The 17641-nt window shown below is 36.3% G+C and overlaps 3 protein-coding genes across 4 annotated transcripts; 1 reads left to right on the top strand and 2 right to left on the bottom strand.

The window, feature by feature from the left end:
- Positions 1-198: 198 nt before the first annotated feature.
- Positions 199-4653, bottom strand: LOC136419829 (mediator of RNA polymerase II transcription subunit 15-like). Its single transcript, XM_066406394.1, has 4 exons — positions 4523-4653; positions 2225-2530; positions 1997-2141; positions 199-820 (listed from the first exon to the last, which is right to left on the bottom strand). Exons 1-4 carry the CDS (start codon positions 4535-4537, stop codon positions 279-281), a joined length of 1008 nt encoding a protein of 335 aa, XP_066262491.1. The 5' UTR covers positions 4538-4653; the 3' UTR covers positions 199-278.
- Positions 4654-7746: 3093 nt separating this feature from the next.
- Positions 7747-10472, bottom strand: LOC136419844 (DAZ protein 1-like). Of its 2 annotated transcripts, XM_066406419.1 has the most exons (4): positions 10174-10469; positions 8359-8607; positions 8109-8301; positions 7747-8046 (listed from the first exon to the last, which is right to left on the bottom strand). In XM_066406419.1, the coding sequence occupies exons 1-4, from the start codon at positions 10186-10188 to the stop codon at positions 7889-7891; spliced, it is 615 nt and encodes a 204-aa protein (XP_066262516.1). In that variant the 5' UTR covers positions 10189-10469; the 3' UTR covers positions 7747-7888. The 2 variants fall into 2 exon arrangements, with proteins under 2 accessions (XP_066262516.1, XP_066262513.1); XM_066406416.1 differs by having other exon boundaries at positions 8109-8607; positions 10174-10472.
- Positions 10473-13579: 3107 nt separating this feature from the next.
- On the top strand, positions 13580-14546 carry LOC136419848 (odorant receptor 10-like). The gene is made up of 5 exons (XM_066406423.1): positions 13580-13841; positions 13906-14005; positions 14055-14153; positions 14207-14362; positions 14420-14546. The coding sequence occupies exons 1-5, from the start codon at positions 13675-13677 to the stop codon at positions 14462-14464; spliced, it is 567 nt and encodes a 188-aa protein (XP_066262520.1). The 5' UTR covers positions 13580-13674; the 3' UTR covers positions 14465-14546.
- The last annotated feature ends 3095 nt before the right edge of the window (positions 14547-17641 follow it).

Raw genomic sequence — 17641 nt, 5'->3', positions numbered from 1 at the left:
GAAGTAGCCATCTCAAATTTCTAAAAAAGGAATATTTCGGCGAAAAGTATATAAAGCGACGCACCGAAATAAGCAGTTTGCCTTGAGTAGGTGTATTGCTCTATAATCGTCTGATCAGCATTGAAGGATACATTGAGCATTATAGAGGTCAAGGACAATGATGAGTTAATTCCAAATTTCAGATTCCCAAATTTTTTTATTTAAAAATATATTATTACTAAATTCATTACAAAAACAATAAATATTCACAATATGCTTTAGAACTATCTATATTTAATTTAGGAGTGGCAGAAAGGATAGTTTGGGCACACATTAGCGTCTATCCCAGCAGGCAGCTGCACCGCAGCTACAGGCTCAGAACCAGCAGCAATGGCATTAGCTACAGGGCTGTAAGCTCTAGTTTCGTGTACTGGAGTTTCTGCTCTAACGTACTGAGGAGCAAACAGTGTAGACTGAGCACTTTGACCTCGTTGGTAGTACCGTCCAGCAGCGCTTCCTTGAGGGGCAGTTATGTACTGAGGAGTGGTGACATACTGAGAAGCAATTTGTCTGGCTTGGTACTGGACTCCAGCAGGTTGGACGGCATATTGTGAAGCAGCTCTTTGAGCAGGGTACTGTACCGCTCCTGCTGCTGGTTGGGAGGCATACTGAGCGGCAGCACGAGGGGCGCTGTATTGGACTGCTCCAGGTTGAGCCGAGTACTGTGAGGCGGCTTGTTGGGCCGGATACTGAACTGCCCCTGTTGCTGGTTGGGACGCATATTGGGGCTGTTGGGAGGCGTATTGGGCCCTCGGGGCAGAGGTATATTGGACTGCTGCGGCTGAGAATAGAAGACCAAGTATTATATGCGGGGTGTTTTCTATGGTTGATAGTTGAGGAAATACTGACCTCCGAAGATGGCTTGTAAATTTCTAAAAAACGGCATATTTCATTAATGTGTTATCATAACGGAACCAAATTTGGAATATGTTTTATTCTTATCAACATCTTTAATTGGTAGAGATGTGAAATCGATAGATGTTCTAAGGGTTGAATTAACGTAAAGTCTTAAAGAGTTCAGACTTTTTAAATCTGTAAAGTAACTAACAAATGGGCAATGCCATTTAATAGTATATTTAATTCTAAAACTTTTATTACCCTTGAAAATTTGTCGAAAGTCATTTTTGATAAAATCGCAGTTTTGTGGGATAGAATCAAATTAAATTTAAAGGATTTAGAGAGATTACTAGTCAAAAATGATGTGATTTTTGACTAGTAAGTTATTTGTAAGTTGTCGAAGTCATGTAAGTGACAGTGATTCTGCACGTGGCATTGCATCATTACATTACATTACGTTACATTACATTACATTTGACTAGTGATGCCTTTAAATTTGGTTTGGTTCTATTTCACAAAACTGCGATTTTATCAAAATAATAAAGTTTTCGACAAATTTTGAAGGAACATAAAAATTTTAGAATTAAATTTGCTGTTAAATGGTATTTTTTGTTTGTTAGTTGCTTCACAGATACAAAAATCTCAACTCTGTTAGACCTTACCTTACCCCTAATCCAACGTTTATTGAAAATCTATCGATTTCACATTTCTATCAATTAAAGTTTTTGATAAAAATAAAACATGTTCCAAAGTTGGTTGCATTGTGATGACGCATTACTGAAATATGTTGTTTTTTAGACACTTACAAGCCAAATTTGGAGGTCAATATCTTTTCAACTATCAACTATAAAAAAAATCAACAAATCGTTATATTTTGAAATCCTCTATACTCATCTGCTCTATGTCGGTTCCGTTACGATTCACCCTGCATAGGGTGTCCGTTTCTGGAACTCAACATGAGGAGCGCGGAACCATAAAAGATCATAGGTTGGCTAAATTAATCTTTACAAAACGAAAACATTTTTGCCGAAGGTGGTGACTGGAACCATGATTTCAATATTTAAAAGGAAGTTTTGATTATAGATTTGCATCACAGTTGTTAAAAGTACATTGCGCTAACCTGCTACTTGTGGAGCCAAAGCTTCATCTAGACCTTCTCCGTGGTAATCTCCGTCGCCGATGTATTCTCCACGATCTAGCTTTTGCTGGACTTCCGGAGAATATTGGCTTTCAGGCCTTGGCGGGGCTGACGGTGTATTTTCTGCCTGCAGACGATAATAAAGAATTTATTATACTTTCTCTAGAATCGTACAGAAAGTTCTTTTTTTTTTTGCTAAAAAGTTCTTACCAAATATCGTGGGTCGGACGCCTTAGCCACCGCCTGGAGAGTCACCAATGGATTGCTGCAATCTGGATAATTGGGACACGATGAGGCATCAACCCCAGCAGGATATTGAGCGGGTGACACCAGACCCTCTTGTTGTTGTTGTTGCTGGTGTTGCAGATGCTGTTGGTACTGGGGATTCTGGTATTGTGGCTGCCGTTGGTACTGCGGTTGCTGGTATTGAGCCTGCTGATACTGCACTTGCTGGGCCTGTTGGTACTGAGGTTGTTGGTATTGCGCCGCTGCTATTGCCAGTGAGCCCAGAAGAAGCTACAGCAAAGGAATAGTATAAGATGATATAAGAAGAATTAATAGATTTGGCGGATTATTCTCAGTAAATATATTGAATGTAACAACAAATGAACCACTCTGAACATCAGGCCATCAAACACTGGTATACCTAATATGTGAACTTGTTCTGTATCTACTTTGATATCATGTGATAGTTACTTTTTACAGGTGTTCACCAAAGAGAAATTAATGCCCATTTAGGTTTTTCCTTAATTAAAATATCTTCTTATCAGAATTAGATCAGGTTAAGACCGGTCGTTAACAAGACAGTTAATGACGCAACGACGTCGGAAGACTTTGGAATTGCTAGCGAAGCCGTAATCGCCCCGGCCGTTAAGCTGGGAATGGGGTTAATAACGTCTGCTCAACGAACAAAACTTTCAAATTCGAACATACCCGCATAAATTGATACCGTATTTGTAAATAATATAATTGTAGTGTAGTAAATATTTTTCGCTCTATATTTTATATGTTGCTCGTGACTTCCTAGCGGTTACGTCTATCATTACCTAATGCGCTTCGCGCTCGGTTGATTCTTAAGGATCTTTTACTTTCGTTTCACATACAGACAATACTGAACACCGTGAGACTGACGATGTTTACTACGACTCGGTATAATGGACTCGAATCACCTTTCATAATTCTGTTATTAACAAATGTTATGACTGCCGACTACTTTTGAATGAACCCAGATTGAATGCGATTTGAGATGCAGTTGTGCTTTAAAGGAGAGGAGTTACTAGTCATAGTGACTTTCAAGCCATTTGTCATGCCAACACGAAATTGGTTTTGAACGCTTAGTCGTTAAGAAAAGCTCATCCTCGGATGGTGAATTAAACATAGTTTTAATCATTTTTAATTTAAGACGTTCTTTTTAGTATTCGGAAAAAGAGCTAGTTCTACGTTCTAGACCAAAAACTGCGAGCAGAGCTGCAATAGTGATTTCTGTTCGACTTCAAATGCAAAAATAAACTGTCCAGTATTGAGTCCGGACGACACATTTTTTTTTTCAGTTACCGTAGGTCCCTGGGCGATTCTGCATCCTGGACTTGATCGTGGGGGTCTGATCTCTACCTTTGGAATGGCAAATTCGAAAAGCCATTAACCTGAACTAACTGATTTTTAACACGTTCGCTGCCAATAACGCCTCCGGGCGTGATCGGCATTCTTCTGCCGGTGCCGACCACGCCAAGCGGCTTGAAATGCGTTAAAATCGGCCTTCTTAAGTTGAACTGTATGGTTAAAAATGAATAAACGAGTAACTTTCGCGATACGCGAAATAAATAAAATGTGACCCTGAAGTAACAAAAATGAGGAAGTTTAGCAGTGTATTTGTCCCTAAGGGCTTTTGTTCAGAATTTTTGCTTCCAGAAAGTGCTTTATAAAGTTTTCAGTGGACGTGCGAGAAAATATGAAATAGATCGATGAAGAAAAATACTGATTTAAAAAAACTAACTACTCACAATTTGTTTTCTCAAAGTGGACAAAAATCTGATTTTAGGGTCCTCGTTATACCAAAGGGCACCTAAATTTTAATATAAAGTGAAACTTGCAAATTATCGATGCTTCATTTAGGGGCAAATTATAAGTGCACTGTTAACTTTAACATCAAGCTACTCCCATTAAGGGAAAATTAGTTGCAGCTAACGCTGACACTAGATTAATGATTTGGCCCTTAACGCTACAATTACTAACTTGAAATTCGTGTCACTTCACTCGCGCAGTACATCACTCAGAGTTGAATAGAATCAGAATAAATTACTGACAAGCCTAAAAGACCTTACCCAGACCTTAACCCAAGTATGCCGTAAATTGAAACCTCACTTCAGCATCACATCACATTTATCAAACACTAGAAGAACCGTCCTCGATGTAAACCTACCCACAAAGAGCGATCGCAAAATACATCTCTTACCTACTTCACGATTAGGTAGAACGTAACGTTACCGTTTTGTGCACTTTTCCACTTACCAATTTGTGAAACATGTTGCCGTGCTTTTGACCACTCGTTGGTGAAATGTAAATGATGTTTTAACCAAAAATCACAGGCCCATATATACACTTTCCACCCATGCCATGGTTCGCTCTCCCATTGAGACCGTGAACTTAAAGCTGATTCCACGTAATGAAGATATTTTTTGTGGTTCTCAATGGTATTAATTAGATCAGTATTATGTCCTTTTCCTTGTAATTTGTTTGTAACATAAGGTCTAGGTTTGTCTCATTTTGTAATAAATTATGGCTGTTGATAGAGGTCAAGAGGAAGTCGTATGGGGAAGGTCTAGCTAGAGATGTCATGTCTTTCTATCCATTAAATTAATGAATGATGCTAATTATTGAGAAATAGAGCTGGGTTCACATGATCAATAATTAAGTTAAAATAGTGAATGATTTTTGAATTTTGATTGCTGGTGGTGCTGCTCAACCCGTTAAAAAGCGTAATTATAAGACCTTATTCGCTGTAATCAATTAATATGAGGGAAATCAAACCTACTTCTGTATATGCATTAAGCATTAAGTAAATCAAACATTTCTGCTAATATCTATTGTCCAATACAGTAACTTCTAAATTTAGTATTCTAATCAATTTCGTGATTTTTAAATTGTTTTTTAATCACTTGATGAAGTCCTAATATGAAAGCCAGAAATTCCAGAGTGTGGGAGCTCTATTCAAGCATGGATTGGAAATTATTTAGAAGTCGCGCGAACCATAGTTTGTTATCGGAAAACTAGGAAGGAAGAAGGAATTGTGGATGGAGGGATCAACTGACTTCCAAGAAGAACGGAAGTTACCAGAGACCCTCGCGATAGCCAAATATCAACATGTACACGAACTTGGATCTGTAGACTTTTTTAGTCAATTTTAAAGTCGGTAACTAGTCAGACAACTTAATAATAATTTTATTAGATAATTTTTTTAAGAATTAATACAAAATATCGCGAGTAAGGTTTTATTAGACGAATCTATTCGTGGCAGAGCGAGTCCAATAAACCAGCATTACGTACGCACGTAAATTCACTAATAATATAATTTTTAAGTTAAAATTAAAATACTCCCTGTTAAATTTTGCTCCTTTACGGTTATGAAAATGTACTTCCAACTGAAAATTCATTCATACTTTGTAACCACACAACCATTGAAAATGGGTTACTAAACTGTAACCGTCAAAATACGACGAGTATTATTACGTAATTTCTTTCCAATAGGTAGGTAAACCTGAAACACTGTGGGTTCCACTTAGAATTTTTTTAAATTAGTCAATGTAACAAAGATAATAGCTCTTTTAGGGCCAAATTACATAAGGTGATGTTATTTTTAACATCAGGCTAGTTCTTATAGAAACAAAGAACCTCCATACTATCAAGACGCCATTTCAACGTTTTTTTTTCTGGAATGGGATCGGTCAGTTTCGGGGCTTCATAGATAAAAATGGATTCACATAAACGTTATATAAGAAAAAGTAGTTTGCGCTATAGTGCGGGAGGGCTCCTAGTTTGTTTGTATATGGTCCATAGTTGTGGGCCTTATAGTGTACGTAACTCGCAAGACAGTTTCTTAAAATACTCGCGTGATTGCCTCTCTCGCCTGCGGCTCGTGTGCAACGTTCCACGTTCATGCGTTAAGAGTTACTTTCTTCGCTTATTATGTAAATAACTATTAAAGCCCTTGAACCTTACTAAGCACTCCTCTATGTGAGGTATTTTCCCCATTGCGCATGCCTGCTACACGGTTATATCGCAATAGCATTTGGGACAGATAATCAACAGTTGATATTTTAATATAAAACTATCTGAATGTATGTTTTTTTTATTAGAACTGGGTAATTAGCTTCGCGAAAAATATGAGCATGACTGAGCCAAACAATGAGTAAAGTTTATTATTAGGAGATCCATAAAACATCCCTGATAATTTTTTATCCACTGAGCGTCATTTACCTTACAAAATGCCGATGTTATCATTTCGTGTGTAAATAATGAGACAGCTGTATAGCCAGTGGCATTCTAAAAAGTTCCAATTAAACTGCAAATTGTAGCAGATTTTATTCTTTTCTAATCTGAGAACTTGTGGAATTATATTATAAACCATAGTTCAATATAATATCACGATTTCGTAAGTCTTATAAATAAGGAAAAATAACATATTTCTTTCACTTCTTCCAATCAAGGCCAAAGAAAAAAATTAACTGATGGCTGTCTTATTGAACGTAAATTAAGTTGTAAGGATTTCGAATAAATCTGCTGAAATAAGACATTCCGATTCTGTTTCAGCATTCATGCTAATGAATTCTGTTAAGTAGTTAAATCGTAATCATTCTTGTTGATTTCTCACGTTAAGTGTCTTGATAATTTTAAATACTCCGTTTTCACAATATCAAAGACAATTATTTTGCAAGACAGGCCAGTTCCCAACTTTATTGTTTAGATTTTTAAGCAAGATTTAGACAGTATTATTCTGTAATAATTAAAGTACCCAACTAGGAGTGTTTTTAATTTGTTTAATATTACCAAAGTCGGTGTGAGTGCCACCATGACGGCTTTACTGTAATTGGAGGTCGTCTATGGATGGCTACCCCGTAGGGAAAAAATCTAATTAGTTTCCACACGTTAATAAAGGGTTAAACAAATCGATCCAAGTTTAGCGCAAATTCCTCTTAGGATAGATAGCAGGCATGTGCCTGTCGTGTCGGCCTATCGCTCATTGAGTTAAACGAGTTCTATTGCTCCTTGGAGTCAGACCTTTCACCGGAAATTTAACTTTAAGTTAATTAAACTTTAATAACTTCTCAAATGAGCATGAGAAACGGACATGCAAAGGGGAGAGAGAGGTTTCTATAGGGTGGCTCCAATAAGGGTGGAGATTTGAATTTTACGGGTAATTATTTGTGAAGGCACGAGCACTATCTCTCCTCCAAAGACAGCATCCCTAGTATCCTCTTCTCGGGAGGTTTTTTTTGTCTCGAAGAAAAATCTTTTAAAAGACACCCGGCTTGGTGTTTTGGCGACCGGGTAGTGTGGGATTTGTCAAGGCGCCTACCCACTAAAAAACCTCGGGATTTCCTTCCAACCTGCGACGACCCGGAACTCTCCCTGGGGATAATACTTCGGCATATTTTCCGGAAGTTTGGTAAGGAATCAAACACTCCGCTTATCACAAATACCATTTATATTTTTCTTGTATAAAATAACAATACACAACTAAAAAAAATACGATATAATACACATTACACGTTAAGGCACATTTTTACAAAAATTCTATCTACAAAAAAATGGAACTTTGGATAACAACATGTTGTCAGCTGGCAGTCTAAGTTTTCAAGTTAGTGGAGTCATCAGTTCTTATGCATGGCAGAAGGGATAGTTGGGACAGGCCTGAGCGTTGACTCCAGCTGGAATCTGAGCTGGTTGAGCGGATTGATAAGTCGGGGCTGCGTGATATTGCTGAGGTTGCTGATAAGCGGGAGCTGAGTTATACTGAACAGCAGCTTGAGGTTGAGCTAAATTAGAAGATCATTCTGATTGTTAAGATGAAAAACTCAGAGTAATTTTTTAAGCTTACCGGCGTATCCTGGAGCCAAAGCTTCGGCCAAACCTTCACCACGGTAGTCACCATCTCCAATGTATTCACCACGGTCCAATCTTTGTTGGACATCTGAAGAGTATTGGCTGTGGGAAGCAGGAGCGTATTGTTGAGAGTACACAGGGTTGTATTGAGACACTGGAGAAGGAGTGGCAGGAGCTGAGGTTTGGTACTGTAAAAACGCAATCGTGAAATTTTGAAAAATAATAATCTCCGAAAAATAACTTACTTGTTGGTACTGAACAGGTTGCTGATATTGGGGAGCGGGTTGTTGGTATTGGGTAGCAGCTTGAGCATATTGAGGAGCGGCATCTTGGCTTATGGCTACCAAGGGGTTGGTGCAGTCGGGGTAATTGGGGCATGACTGTGGATTTACACCAGCTGGGTAGAGTGAAGCTGGTTGACCTCCGGCCAAAGGTCCTTGGTAGGGTTGTTGGTGTTGAGCGAGGGCGCAGCCCGCGAAGCAAACAAAGACGGCCTGCAATAATGATTTTTGCTGACATTTAACTTTAGCTTTAAATGGAAAGATAGTTATTCTAAGAAACGGTGGTATTATTTGTTACGCAATGAAGAAGGAAATACGATCAATTTTCGTGTAATAACATATAGGTATAGCAATCGTACCTGTTTCAAGCAGATATGTAAGGATTACGTTTTAGATGATTGACGCTAGAATGATAAATTAGACGTTTCAATATTCGTAATAGATATTAGAGTGATGGATGAAATGATCGTAAAAAAGATTTAGTTCAGATTAGTTAGTGCAGCACGCTCACTACATTTAGTTTTCTTTTAAAAGAACACGAGAAGAGATATAACATAATTTCAGTATCATTTTTTAAAATTATGAAAAAAAAATTTATTTAACCTTTAATCGAGTTTTGCAGTTTTACGGTCTTTTCATTGGATTTACCAAAAGAAGCATTGAGATTTCATTTTTATTGTTTTCTTCACAGACCTTGTAAAATGTTCATGTCTCTCCATTGTCCTTCAGCATAAGAAACATAAATGTGTCGATTTGTAAAGTAAAAGCTATTAAGTTCTTGCGAACCGGAATATTGAACTTTTAACAGTCTACCTATCGCTTTGCATGATACAAAAAACGTCCTTGACTTTCATGCTTATTACACTCCGTTAGATAATTATGACCACATTGACCACTAAGAATGTGTATCATGAGCACAAGTCTAATGCATCTTGCTAGATTTAAAATTTCCATTTTTTTCTATCACTCTTGCGTTTGCCCATGCTGAGAAGATGAATTGGGGCCCTCTGGGTCTCATGTATCAGTTTCACGAATGCCGTTGGTTAAACGTTGGCGCATTAGCCCCACCATGGAAAATAATAGCAGATAATAATAATCAATCATAACAATAAATAATAATAATAAAATATAGAGTTCATAGTATACACTTCCAAAATAGAAATTCCTGTTAAATGATTAACAAATTCAAAGGAGCTGAGGGAGTGCCTCCTACGAGTATGCAGGGCGTTAATTAAGTACATGTACTTATTTCAAGGAATGAATCTTTAATTGATTTTATCACAAAAAGTTTCTATGAATGTAGATCTGTAACGTTTTTGTTTAAGAACTAGAGGGTGCTGAATTTTCATTTTTAATTTGTTTTTTTTTTAATATTTTCGGATAGAGATATAATAATGGGACAAATACCTTCTAGTTCTTGAACGAAGACGTTGCAGACGTTGCATTCATAGAAACTTTTTGCGATAAAATCGGTTAAAGATTCATGCCTTGAAATAAGTACATGTACTTAATTAACACACTATACTTGCACCAAAAATTCAATAAAAACTTTGGGATGTATCTGCGCCAAACTGGTTACACATATGGGACAATACGAGTACTGAGACAAAATTTTGTGACCCACGTTTTTTTCTTAAAAAATCTAGCAAAATCACATTTTCATTTTGATCACTGTCCCGTCACAAGACATGACTTACTATTCCTATCACTTCGCGCATTAACATGAAAAACCAACTTATCATATATCATATATCAAGGCACGGGTAGTTCAACACTTACCAGTTTTACAAACATATTGTTTCGGTTTTTGCTGACAAGATGCAAATGACTGCCTATCCAAAATTCTCGTTATTATTTATACCAGCACCACACCCCTGCTTCTTGCAACTAGCCCTGAACTTAGTCGAAATTCCACGTAAAAATTTCAGCCATTAAATTGGCTCTTATGCTGGTTTCATACCAAAATGGATCAGTGTACCTTGCCAACCTTCTCAAAGTTGGTTCAGGTTCCGCCGGCCACTTCTTTTATTGTTCTTGGGCATGTACCGGATACCGGCCGAATACGGCGGAATGAGTATGTTTATACTTATTTTTGCATGGTGAATTATGGTGTTAATTATTATGCCTCCGAAACTACCAAAAAAACCATAAGAAAAGGTCTCTTATTTGGGATAAAATCGATGTGTGAAAGGTCGCCTTTAAAATTGCAATTTTATTACATAAGTAGCCAGCAGCTGCATAATAATTTTTGAAGGTCCCGTAATGAAACGTTTTTAACCTCGTTTTGTTTTGAAGCCATAGCTCCTTGATGATAAAATAATTGTGTCCAAGTGGTTTTTGCCTTATCGAGATTTTTCGATCTTTATATCTTGTGCGTTTGCTAATACGAATATACAGGGTGACCGATTCTGTTGCACAATTCGAAGTTCAAGAATATGTCGTTAAATTTATTATATTACTTATTCTCAGTACAAAATCTTTGTTGCTGCCCACATATACAGGGCGTCTTTAACCGTGTGCGCATTAGAAGTATTTAGAGAACTGCGAAAGAAAATCACAATTTGGAATGCAGCCATTTAAGCCCAAAATCTATTGATTGAAAATATTTTCCAAATGGTGGCATTTTCGGAAGTATCTGAAATTGATACCAACTTTGTTATTTTAAATGGATTTACTATGTTTTTTAAATTCTTTTTATGATTCCATGTTGAATTCCAAGTCAACTTTATGTAACATACCGTTAACTTAAAATGTCAACGTTTGGAGATAAAAATTGTTTTATGTTAAAATTTGCAAGTTTTCTGTGAAAAAAATGTTATAATTGAACTAAAAAAGATAGAACAACAAAATTTTGTCAGTAAAAAGTCAAAACACTGCACTTCGTTGTTCTAAATTTCAATTTTAATAATCATCTACAGGGTGGTCTGCAAAATTAATTGAACTAGGCCAATACAAAAACACCGTCAGTTTCGTCAAATGGGACACTCCACATTTTATTACATGGGTTCAAAAGCCGTTTCATTCTATATCATTTTCCTATTCTTACATAAGATTTTTTTGATTGATTTGACTTTTAAATTTGAAAATAAAAAAATATATATTCAAAACATACCTGGTTGCTTGATGCTGTAATATCCTTAACTACATGCCAATATATTATTTTAATAATTGTTCAAAATGTCCACTATTTGTTTCCAAACATATTTCTATTCGTAAGTATATCTGGTCAAAACTCAAATAAGTCAAGAAAATTCTTATGTAAGAATAGAAAAATGTTACATAATTGAATGCAGAATGAAAGGGCCTTTTAACCCATGTAATAAAATATGGAGTGTCCTATTTGAAGAAACCGACGGTATTTTTGTGTTAGCCTAGTTCAGTTCATTTTGCAGATCACCCTGTAGATAATTATTAAAATTGAATTTGAGAACAACGAAGTGCAGTGTTTTGACTTTTTGCCGGTAAAATTTTGTTGTTCTAAATTTGTTAGTTCCACAATAACAAATTTTTATTAGACAGAAAATTTTTGTCAATTTTGACATAAAAAAAACTTTATCACTGCAAATTAACATTTCAGGTTAACAGTGTGTTACATAAAGTTGGTTTAAAATTAATAAAAAATATAGTCATTTCATTTAAAATAACAAAGCTGTTATCAATTCCCAACACTTCCGGAAGTGTTGCCATTTGGAAAATATTTTCAATCAATAGATTTTGGGCTCAAATGACTGCATACCAAAGTGTGATTTTCTAGCTTTCGCGAATTTCTAAATACGTCTAATAGGCACTCAGCTAAAGACACCCTGTATGCTCTTCACACGGTTCTCTAGGTAGCCTTCAGCGTTGAAGCTTCATACGTTTCTGATTAGTATACGAATTTAATTACCTCCATCCGGGAAATTCTCTACATGTCTGTCCGTTACAAGTTTCCAGCTGCAGGGGCTTTATAATCGTGATGCCCCTATGGGGCTATGTTATTTTGTTTACGCACAAAATTAATCTCGTGAGAAGGTATAATGTGACAGTTTCCGGGTTTTTTAGTCGTTATTGCTGTTTCGGGTTGATAATAAACACGTTCGTTTAAAACATCCTCCATTTTGTGTTAGATACGTTAATGGGATTCGCTAGTAGGATGCGAATATCCCCTAAAAAGGTCTATAAATAAAAAGATATCAATGTTTTACTTTATCTCATAAACCATGGATTACCCCCTTGATTCACGGATTAGGATGGAGACTAAGAACAAACACAGTCAGGTGTTGCATCTTCTAAGTAATCCTATGAATGAGATGCTAATTTTCAAGAACACTTTGTGCAAGTTTGAGTATAAATCCAAATGTCCACCGAATACCTCTCGATTCCAATGAAACTACCTTCTTTTAACTTCAGTTTTTCCATTGGCTCCATTAAGAATGTATGAAATCCCAAAAGAAAACTATCTGCCCCTTGAATAATTAACTAAATCACTTTACAAAATCCGAATTTTTCCCACCATTTTTCTTGGGGCTATTAGTATTAAACACCAAAGTAACTTCTAAACTATCCCTGGTTTTTTTCTCATTTGACCGAAGTTTCTCGCCACAAACCCAACTAAAAATGACCGAACAACTCGCTTTTGATTTCAAAAACCAACAACTAGTTAAATTGACGAGATTATTCATGATAGCTGCGGGTGTCTGGATTCTACCCGTCTCCAAAAGCCCCATTTTGCAGGCTTTATTCAACTTTTACTGCGTTTTCATGAGATGTGCCTACTCCACGTTTTTCATATTGCTCTTGGGCGAGACAATACGGTTGATTATCTTTCGCTATGAACTCCCAATCATCATTGCAAACGTCGGGATTTTGTTCAACGCCATCAAAATTGCCACGAAGATGATTATTTATGCCAGATACCACGTCATTGATTTGTTTAAGGAGATAATTGAGAAGGAGAAGTTGGTGTGGGAGTCTGGAAATGAAGAGATTATCGCCATGTATCGTAAGAAGATTACAGTTTGCAAGGCGTATGGGATTTCCATTGCCGTGTGCACGTTGTCCGCAATATCGTTTCTCGAATTATATGGTAAGAAACTCACACTTTCAGGACAAAATAAAATATAATCATCAACTTAAGGTGCTCACGAAATCCTTCAAATGGCCAGAGCGAATACAGGCAACGATACTATTGAGCCTCACTTCATGTACCAGACCCTAATCCCTTTAAATAAGTTGGATTCTATAAAAACCCTATTTGTGACCCAAGCTATATGGTCTTGGAGTGGTGGCACTAATAACGTAATGACCCAAGGGGTCTACATAACGTTGCTGGTATATACGTCAGCTCAATTGCACATTCTGCAGATTCGCCTCAGAAATTACGTTGAAGAAGGCTTCAGTGAGAGCGACATGCAGGAGAAAATTGCCATTCTTAAAGGGTATATAAAGGAACATCAGTACATTATTAAGTATGAAGTCTGCAGCAGTAGATAAATAATGGCGCTTTTTTAACCACCTTTTTTTCCAATACAGCTTTACTAAATTTGTGAATCGAAGTACTAAGTATATTCTCTTGATTGAGTATATTCTCAGCTCCATGGATATTGCCTCGGTTTCAGTGAATCTAATCAAGGTTTGAAATAGGTATTAGCATTTATAAATAAATGTAAATGGTACTTCAGATAGAGTCTTCAGAACTCCTGTGGTTGACATGCTTCCTGGCGCTTTTAGTTTTGCAGATATCCCTTATCGCTTGGATTTGTAATGAAATTAAAGTACAGGTAAGTAGGATGATACAATAGTGAAATATTTCGGTTTATGAATAAAAATACAGAGTGAAGCAATTGGAACTGCGTTATATCAAAGCAGGTGGTACCTCCTGAATAAAGAAGCACTAGTGCTCACTCAGGTTGTCATTGCTAAGACTCAGGAACCGTTAGTCTTGACTATAGGTCCTTTTGCTGCCATGACAAATCGCTCAGCTCTCATGGTATGTAATTTATCACAGTACTAAGTACAATAATATGCGTTTGACGAATCATTTAAGGTGTTCAAGGCTGCGTATTCCTATGTCAGCATTATGACCAAGTAGCATTTTGGCCTCAGGCACTACTGGATATAGACTATCATAATTTAGATGCATGATTTTCAATTCAATGTGATGGAGAATAAAGCACAATTCAATTTAGGTGTAATTGTTATTTTAATGTAGCAATCATTATCATTTCACTCTTTTCTTACAGCGCCCACAACTTTTGTATGTCAAAGTATCTCACTTAATTTTTGCTAAAAGCAATTCCAATATGAGTGATAAATTCCAATATGAGATTTTTAAAGTATTTTATTCGACAAATGAGTGAGCGATACTGATCCCGTTGGGTGCGCACGTCACGGATCCGTGATGTATTTGTTTTAGCCTCGGTGCGCATGACACGGATCCGTGCCATATTTGTATTTATTTTATAATATGACTTGCGCACTGCTCAAATGGGCGCATATGCAAGCTAAGGTATAGTTAATACATCCGAATGGATCTCTATATTAAAAAAAATATTGCATATAACGTGAACTGTAGGGTTAAAAATCCCATAGCTCACATTATAACTAAAATTACAGCTATAAATAAAAAAGGTGAAACCGTCGGAAAAGGTTGCAAAGTTTGTTTACAAATAAAAATTCGGAAAATGAGCTTATGTATATTTTTATGAAAAATTTCGTGGAAACTCAGGTCTTTGTAATATTTTTTTCCCTTAAAAATATTTTCATGATTGTTCTAGCTTTTTTGTATTTTCAGTAGTATATATTTTAATAAAATTAAGTTTTTTTTTAAATTTTGATATACCGGGCGTCCAGGCGAATCTTGGACATAGGAGATTAACGTGGGAAATTGATTTTTGTTTTTTTACGCCTGCACAGATGATCCAATTGAAAAACTTTTACATGGAGGTCGCAATACTCAAGACTGACCATCATTCCACAATTTTTTCAATATTCTAATTAGAGCCATTTTGGCCCAAAACGCCTTCAAATTTCAAAAATTTTAATATCCTGCGTAACCGTGAGTGAGATAAAAGATATATGTAGGTCATGTCTTCGTATTATCATCACAGGTTAATAAGAAACTTGTTTATTTACTGCGGAGATAACAAAGTAGATCACATAATAATTATCCTTAGGTTATCCATTAATTTTTCACTAAATTAACTCGTCAATAAGTTAAAAATTGCTTAAAAATTAGCAAAAAGAGAAAATTCATTTGACATGGGGTTTTTACGCTTATATTGTTGGTGGCTTTGTGTTTGTTTAATTCTGACCTTGACTCTGACTAATCGGGGTCTCGAACGGTTACGCAAGATATTAAAATTTTTGAAATTTGAAGGCGTTTTGGGCCAAAATGGCTCTAATTAGAATATTGAAAAAATTATGGAATGATATTCGGTCTTGAGTATTACGACTTCCATGTAAAAGTTTTTCAATTGGATCATCTGTGCAGGCGTAAAAAAACAAAAACCAATTTCCCACGTTAATCTCCTATGTCCAAGATTCGCCTGGACGCCCGGTATATCAAAACTAAAAAAAAAACTTAATTTTATTAAAATATATACTACTGAAAATACAAAAAAGCTAGAACAATCATGAAAATATTTTTAAGGGAAAAAAATATTACATCATTTTGAAATTAAGAGGTGTTTTCAGCCAGAACGGCTCTAATTCGAAGATTGAAAAAATTGCAGAATGCTGGCCGGTTATTCTCCCCAAAACTGATTCCACTTCTAGGGATTGGGTACTTTAATCCGGCAGCAGTGAAAGTATTAAGGATTAATTATCTGTGCTGATCTTGAACCTCCATCAAATACAAGGAAAAATAGAATATTTTTTTAATGCTATTCTAACTAGAAACACAGTCATTAATCAAATCAGTGGAAGCGAAGGAACTGTCGAGTTACATGCTTAAAGCGTGAAACTATATGTTATAATGTGGTTTGTTGATACCTGCACGTACAATTAAAAGCTTATTTAATTTTTCAATAATTAATTACCTTACCGAATAAGTATGTTCATTTATCTTAGTCTTCATGAAACCGCTTCATTAAAAATAAGAAATATTAGTTCATTATTCACTGTAGTCGGTAATTAACTCATTAAACACTCCTTAGTTATTATTATGTCACACAGTCCGAGTAGAATTTTGATTCCGCGTTAATTCTAAAAATCTTAAAAAATCATGAAAAAATGTTAGATAGGAATATGCGATAATATGTTTGGCATGTTATCCTGGTGGTAGGTTTCACGGAAGGTTAAGTGTGGGAAAAAGTGGCACAAATACCGATCCTGTAACGTAATATGCATTGTCTAAGGATTAACATTGCTCTCGCTAACAAAGTCAAATAAAACTCTATTTTCAGCTATCTAAATTACATCCACTTTCAAAGTAATACATATTATTTCTTATGGTGTGTAGGTCATTCGACCTTGAACATTACGGAAACTTCATACCGTGTAGGCATGAAAAATTCCATGCATACGAATCAAAGGAAATAGTTTATAGGGTGGAACTCTTATTATGTGTGTTCTCGTTTATTTTTATAGGAAACGCCAACCTTGTGGCACGGTTTTGTATTGCGTTAAATTTATGGTAGCGATTTTTTTAGCTCAGAGGAGTAAAATTTCACCCGCTTTGCTACAGCTGTTAATTAAGCTTGATGTAGTGGTTAATCTTGAGGAAAAGTGCAAGGTTGGGGAGCTAATTTATTCCGACGCGATTTCCATCATTACAAACACAAAAACAAAGACATTACACGCGAAAAGTATGCGATCATTTTATCAGGAATCCGTGGATGTTCGAATTCGCTCTAATCGCGCTGTATATTAAATATTCTTTTTGACCGGGGAACCCCGGGGCCGGCCCACGTGCACGTGGGTGCAAATTTATCGCAGTTCGTCGCATAAAATTGTAGGTGTAAAGGGTAAAAGTTGATGCTGAATGTTATTTCCGGGGCATTATTCTCCCGGTACGCCTGTTTCGATAAATCCGGGTTGATGTGCATATGCACCTCAGTAACTAATGTGGTAATATCCGCAACTATATGTGTAAAGGTTGGTGTCAATCCCCCGTGTTTAAATCGATGAAACCCGTGGGATAGGCCGCTGATCCGGGAAAAATGAAATCTAGGCAGGAAGCGAGTTATGCTGTCCCTCCATAAAAAGTCCTATAAATCGGTTTAGTTAGTGGAAGTTTTATCTATACAAAAAGTTAAAGACAATTAAT

Source organism: Euwallacea similis, chromosome 3, assembly GCF_039881205.1.
Source record: "Euwallacea similis isolate ESF13 chromosome 3, ESF131.1, whole genome shotgun sequence".
In the NCBI taxonomy this organism is placed as follows: Eukaryota; Metazoa; Arthropoda; class Insecta; order Coleoptera; family Curculionidae; genus Euwallacea; species Euwallacea similis.
This window is presented reverse-complemented; position numbering and strand designations above follow the sequence as displayed.

What these genes read in the sequence shown, in the direction of transcription:
- LOC136419829 (XM_066406394.1), bottom strand. An exon ending in CGTCCGACCCACGATATTTG is followed by an intron (nt 2,142 to 2,224) that starts GTAAGAACTTTT and finishes TATCGTCTGCAG; the next exon opens with GCAGAAAATACACCGTCAGC. An exon ending in TTTGGCTCCACAAGTAGCAG is followed by an intron (nt 821 to 1,996) that starts GTTAGCGCAATG and finishes TTCTATTCTCAG; the next exon opens with CCGCAGCAGTCCAATATACC.
- LOC136419844 (XM_066406416.1), bottom strand. An exon ending in TTTGGCTCCAGGATACGCCG is followed by an intron (nt 8,047 to 8,108) that starts GTAAGCTTAAAA and finishes CTTCTAATTTAG; the next exon opens with CTCAACCTCAAGCTGCTGTT.
- LOC136419848 (XM_066406423.1), top strand. Translation starts at nt 13,675, where the DNA reads ATGACCCAAGGGGTCTACATAACGTTGCTGGTATATACGTCAGCTCAA. An exon ending in GTAATGAAATTAAAGTACAG is followed by an intron (nt 14,154 to 14,206) that starts GTAAGTAGGATG and finishes ATAAAAATACAG; the next exon opens with AGTGAAGCAATTGGAACTGC. An exon ending in CAAATCGCTCAGCTCTCATG is followed by an intron (nt 14,363 to 14,419) that starts GTATGTAATTTA and finishes GAATCATTTAAG; the next exon opens with GTGTTCAAGGCTGCGTATTC.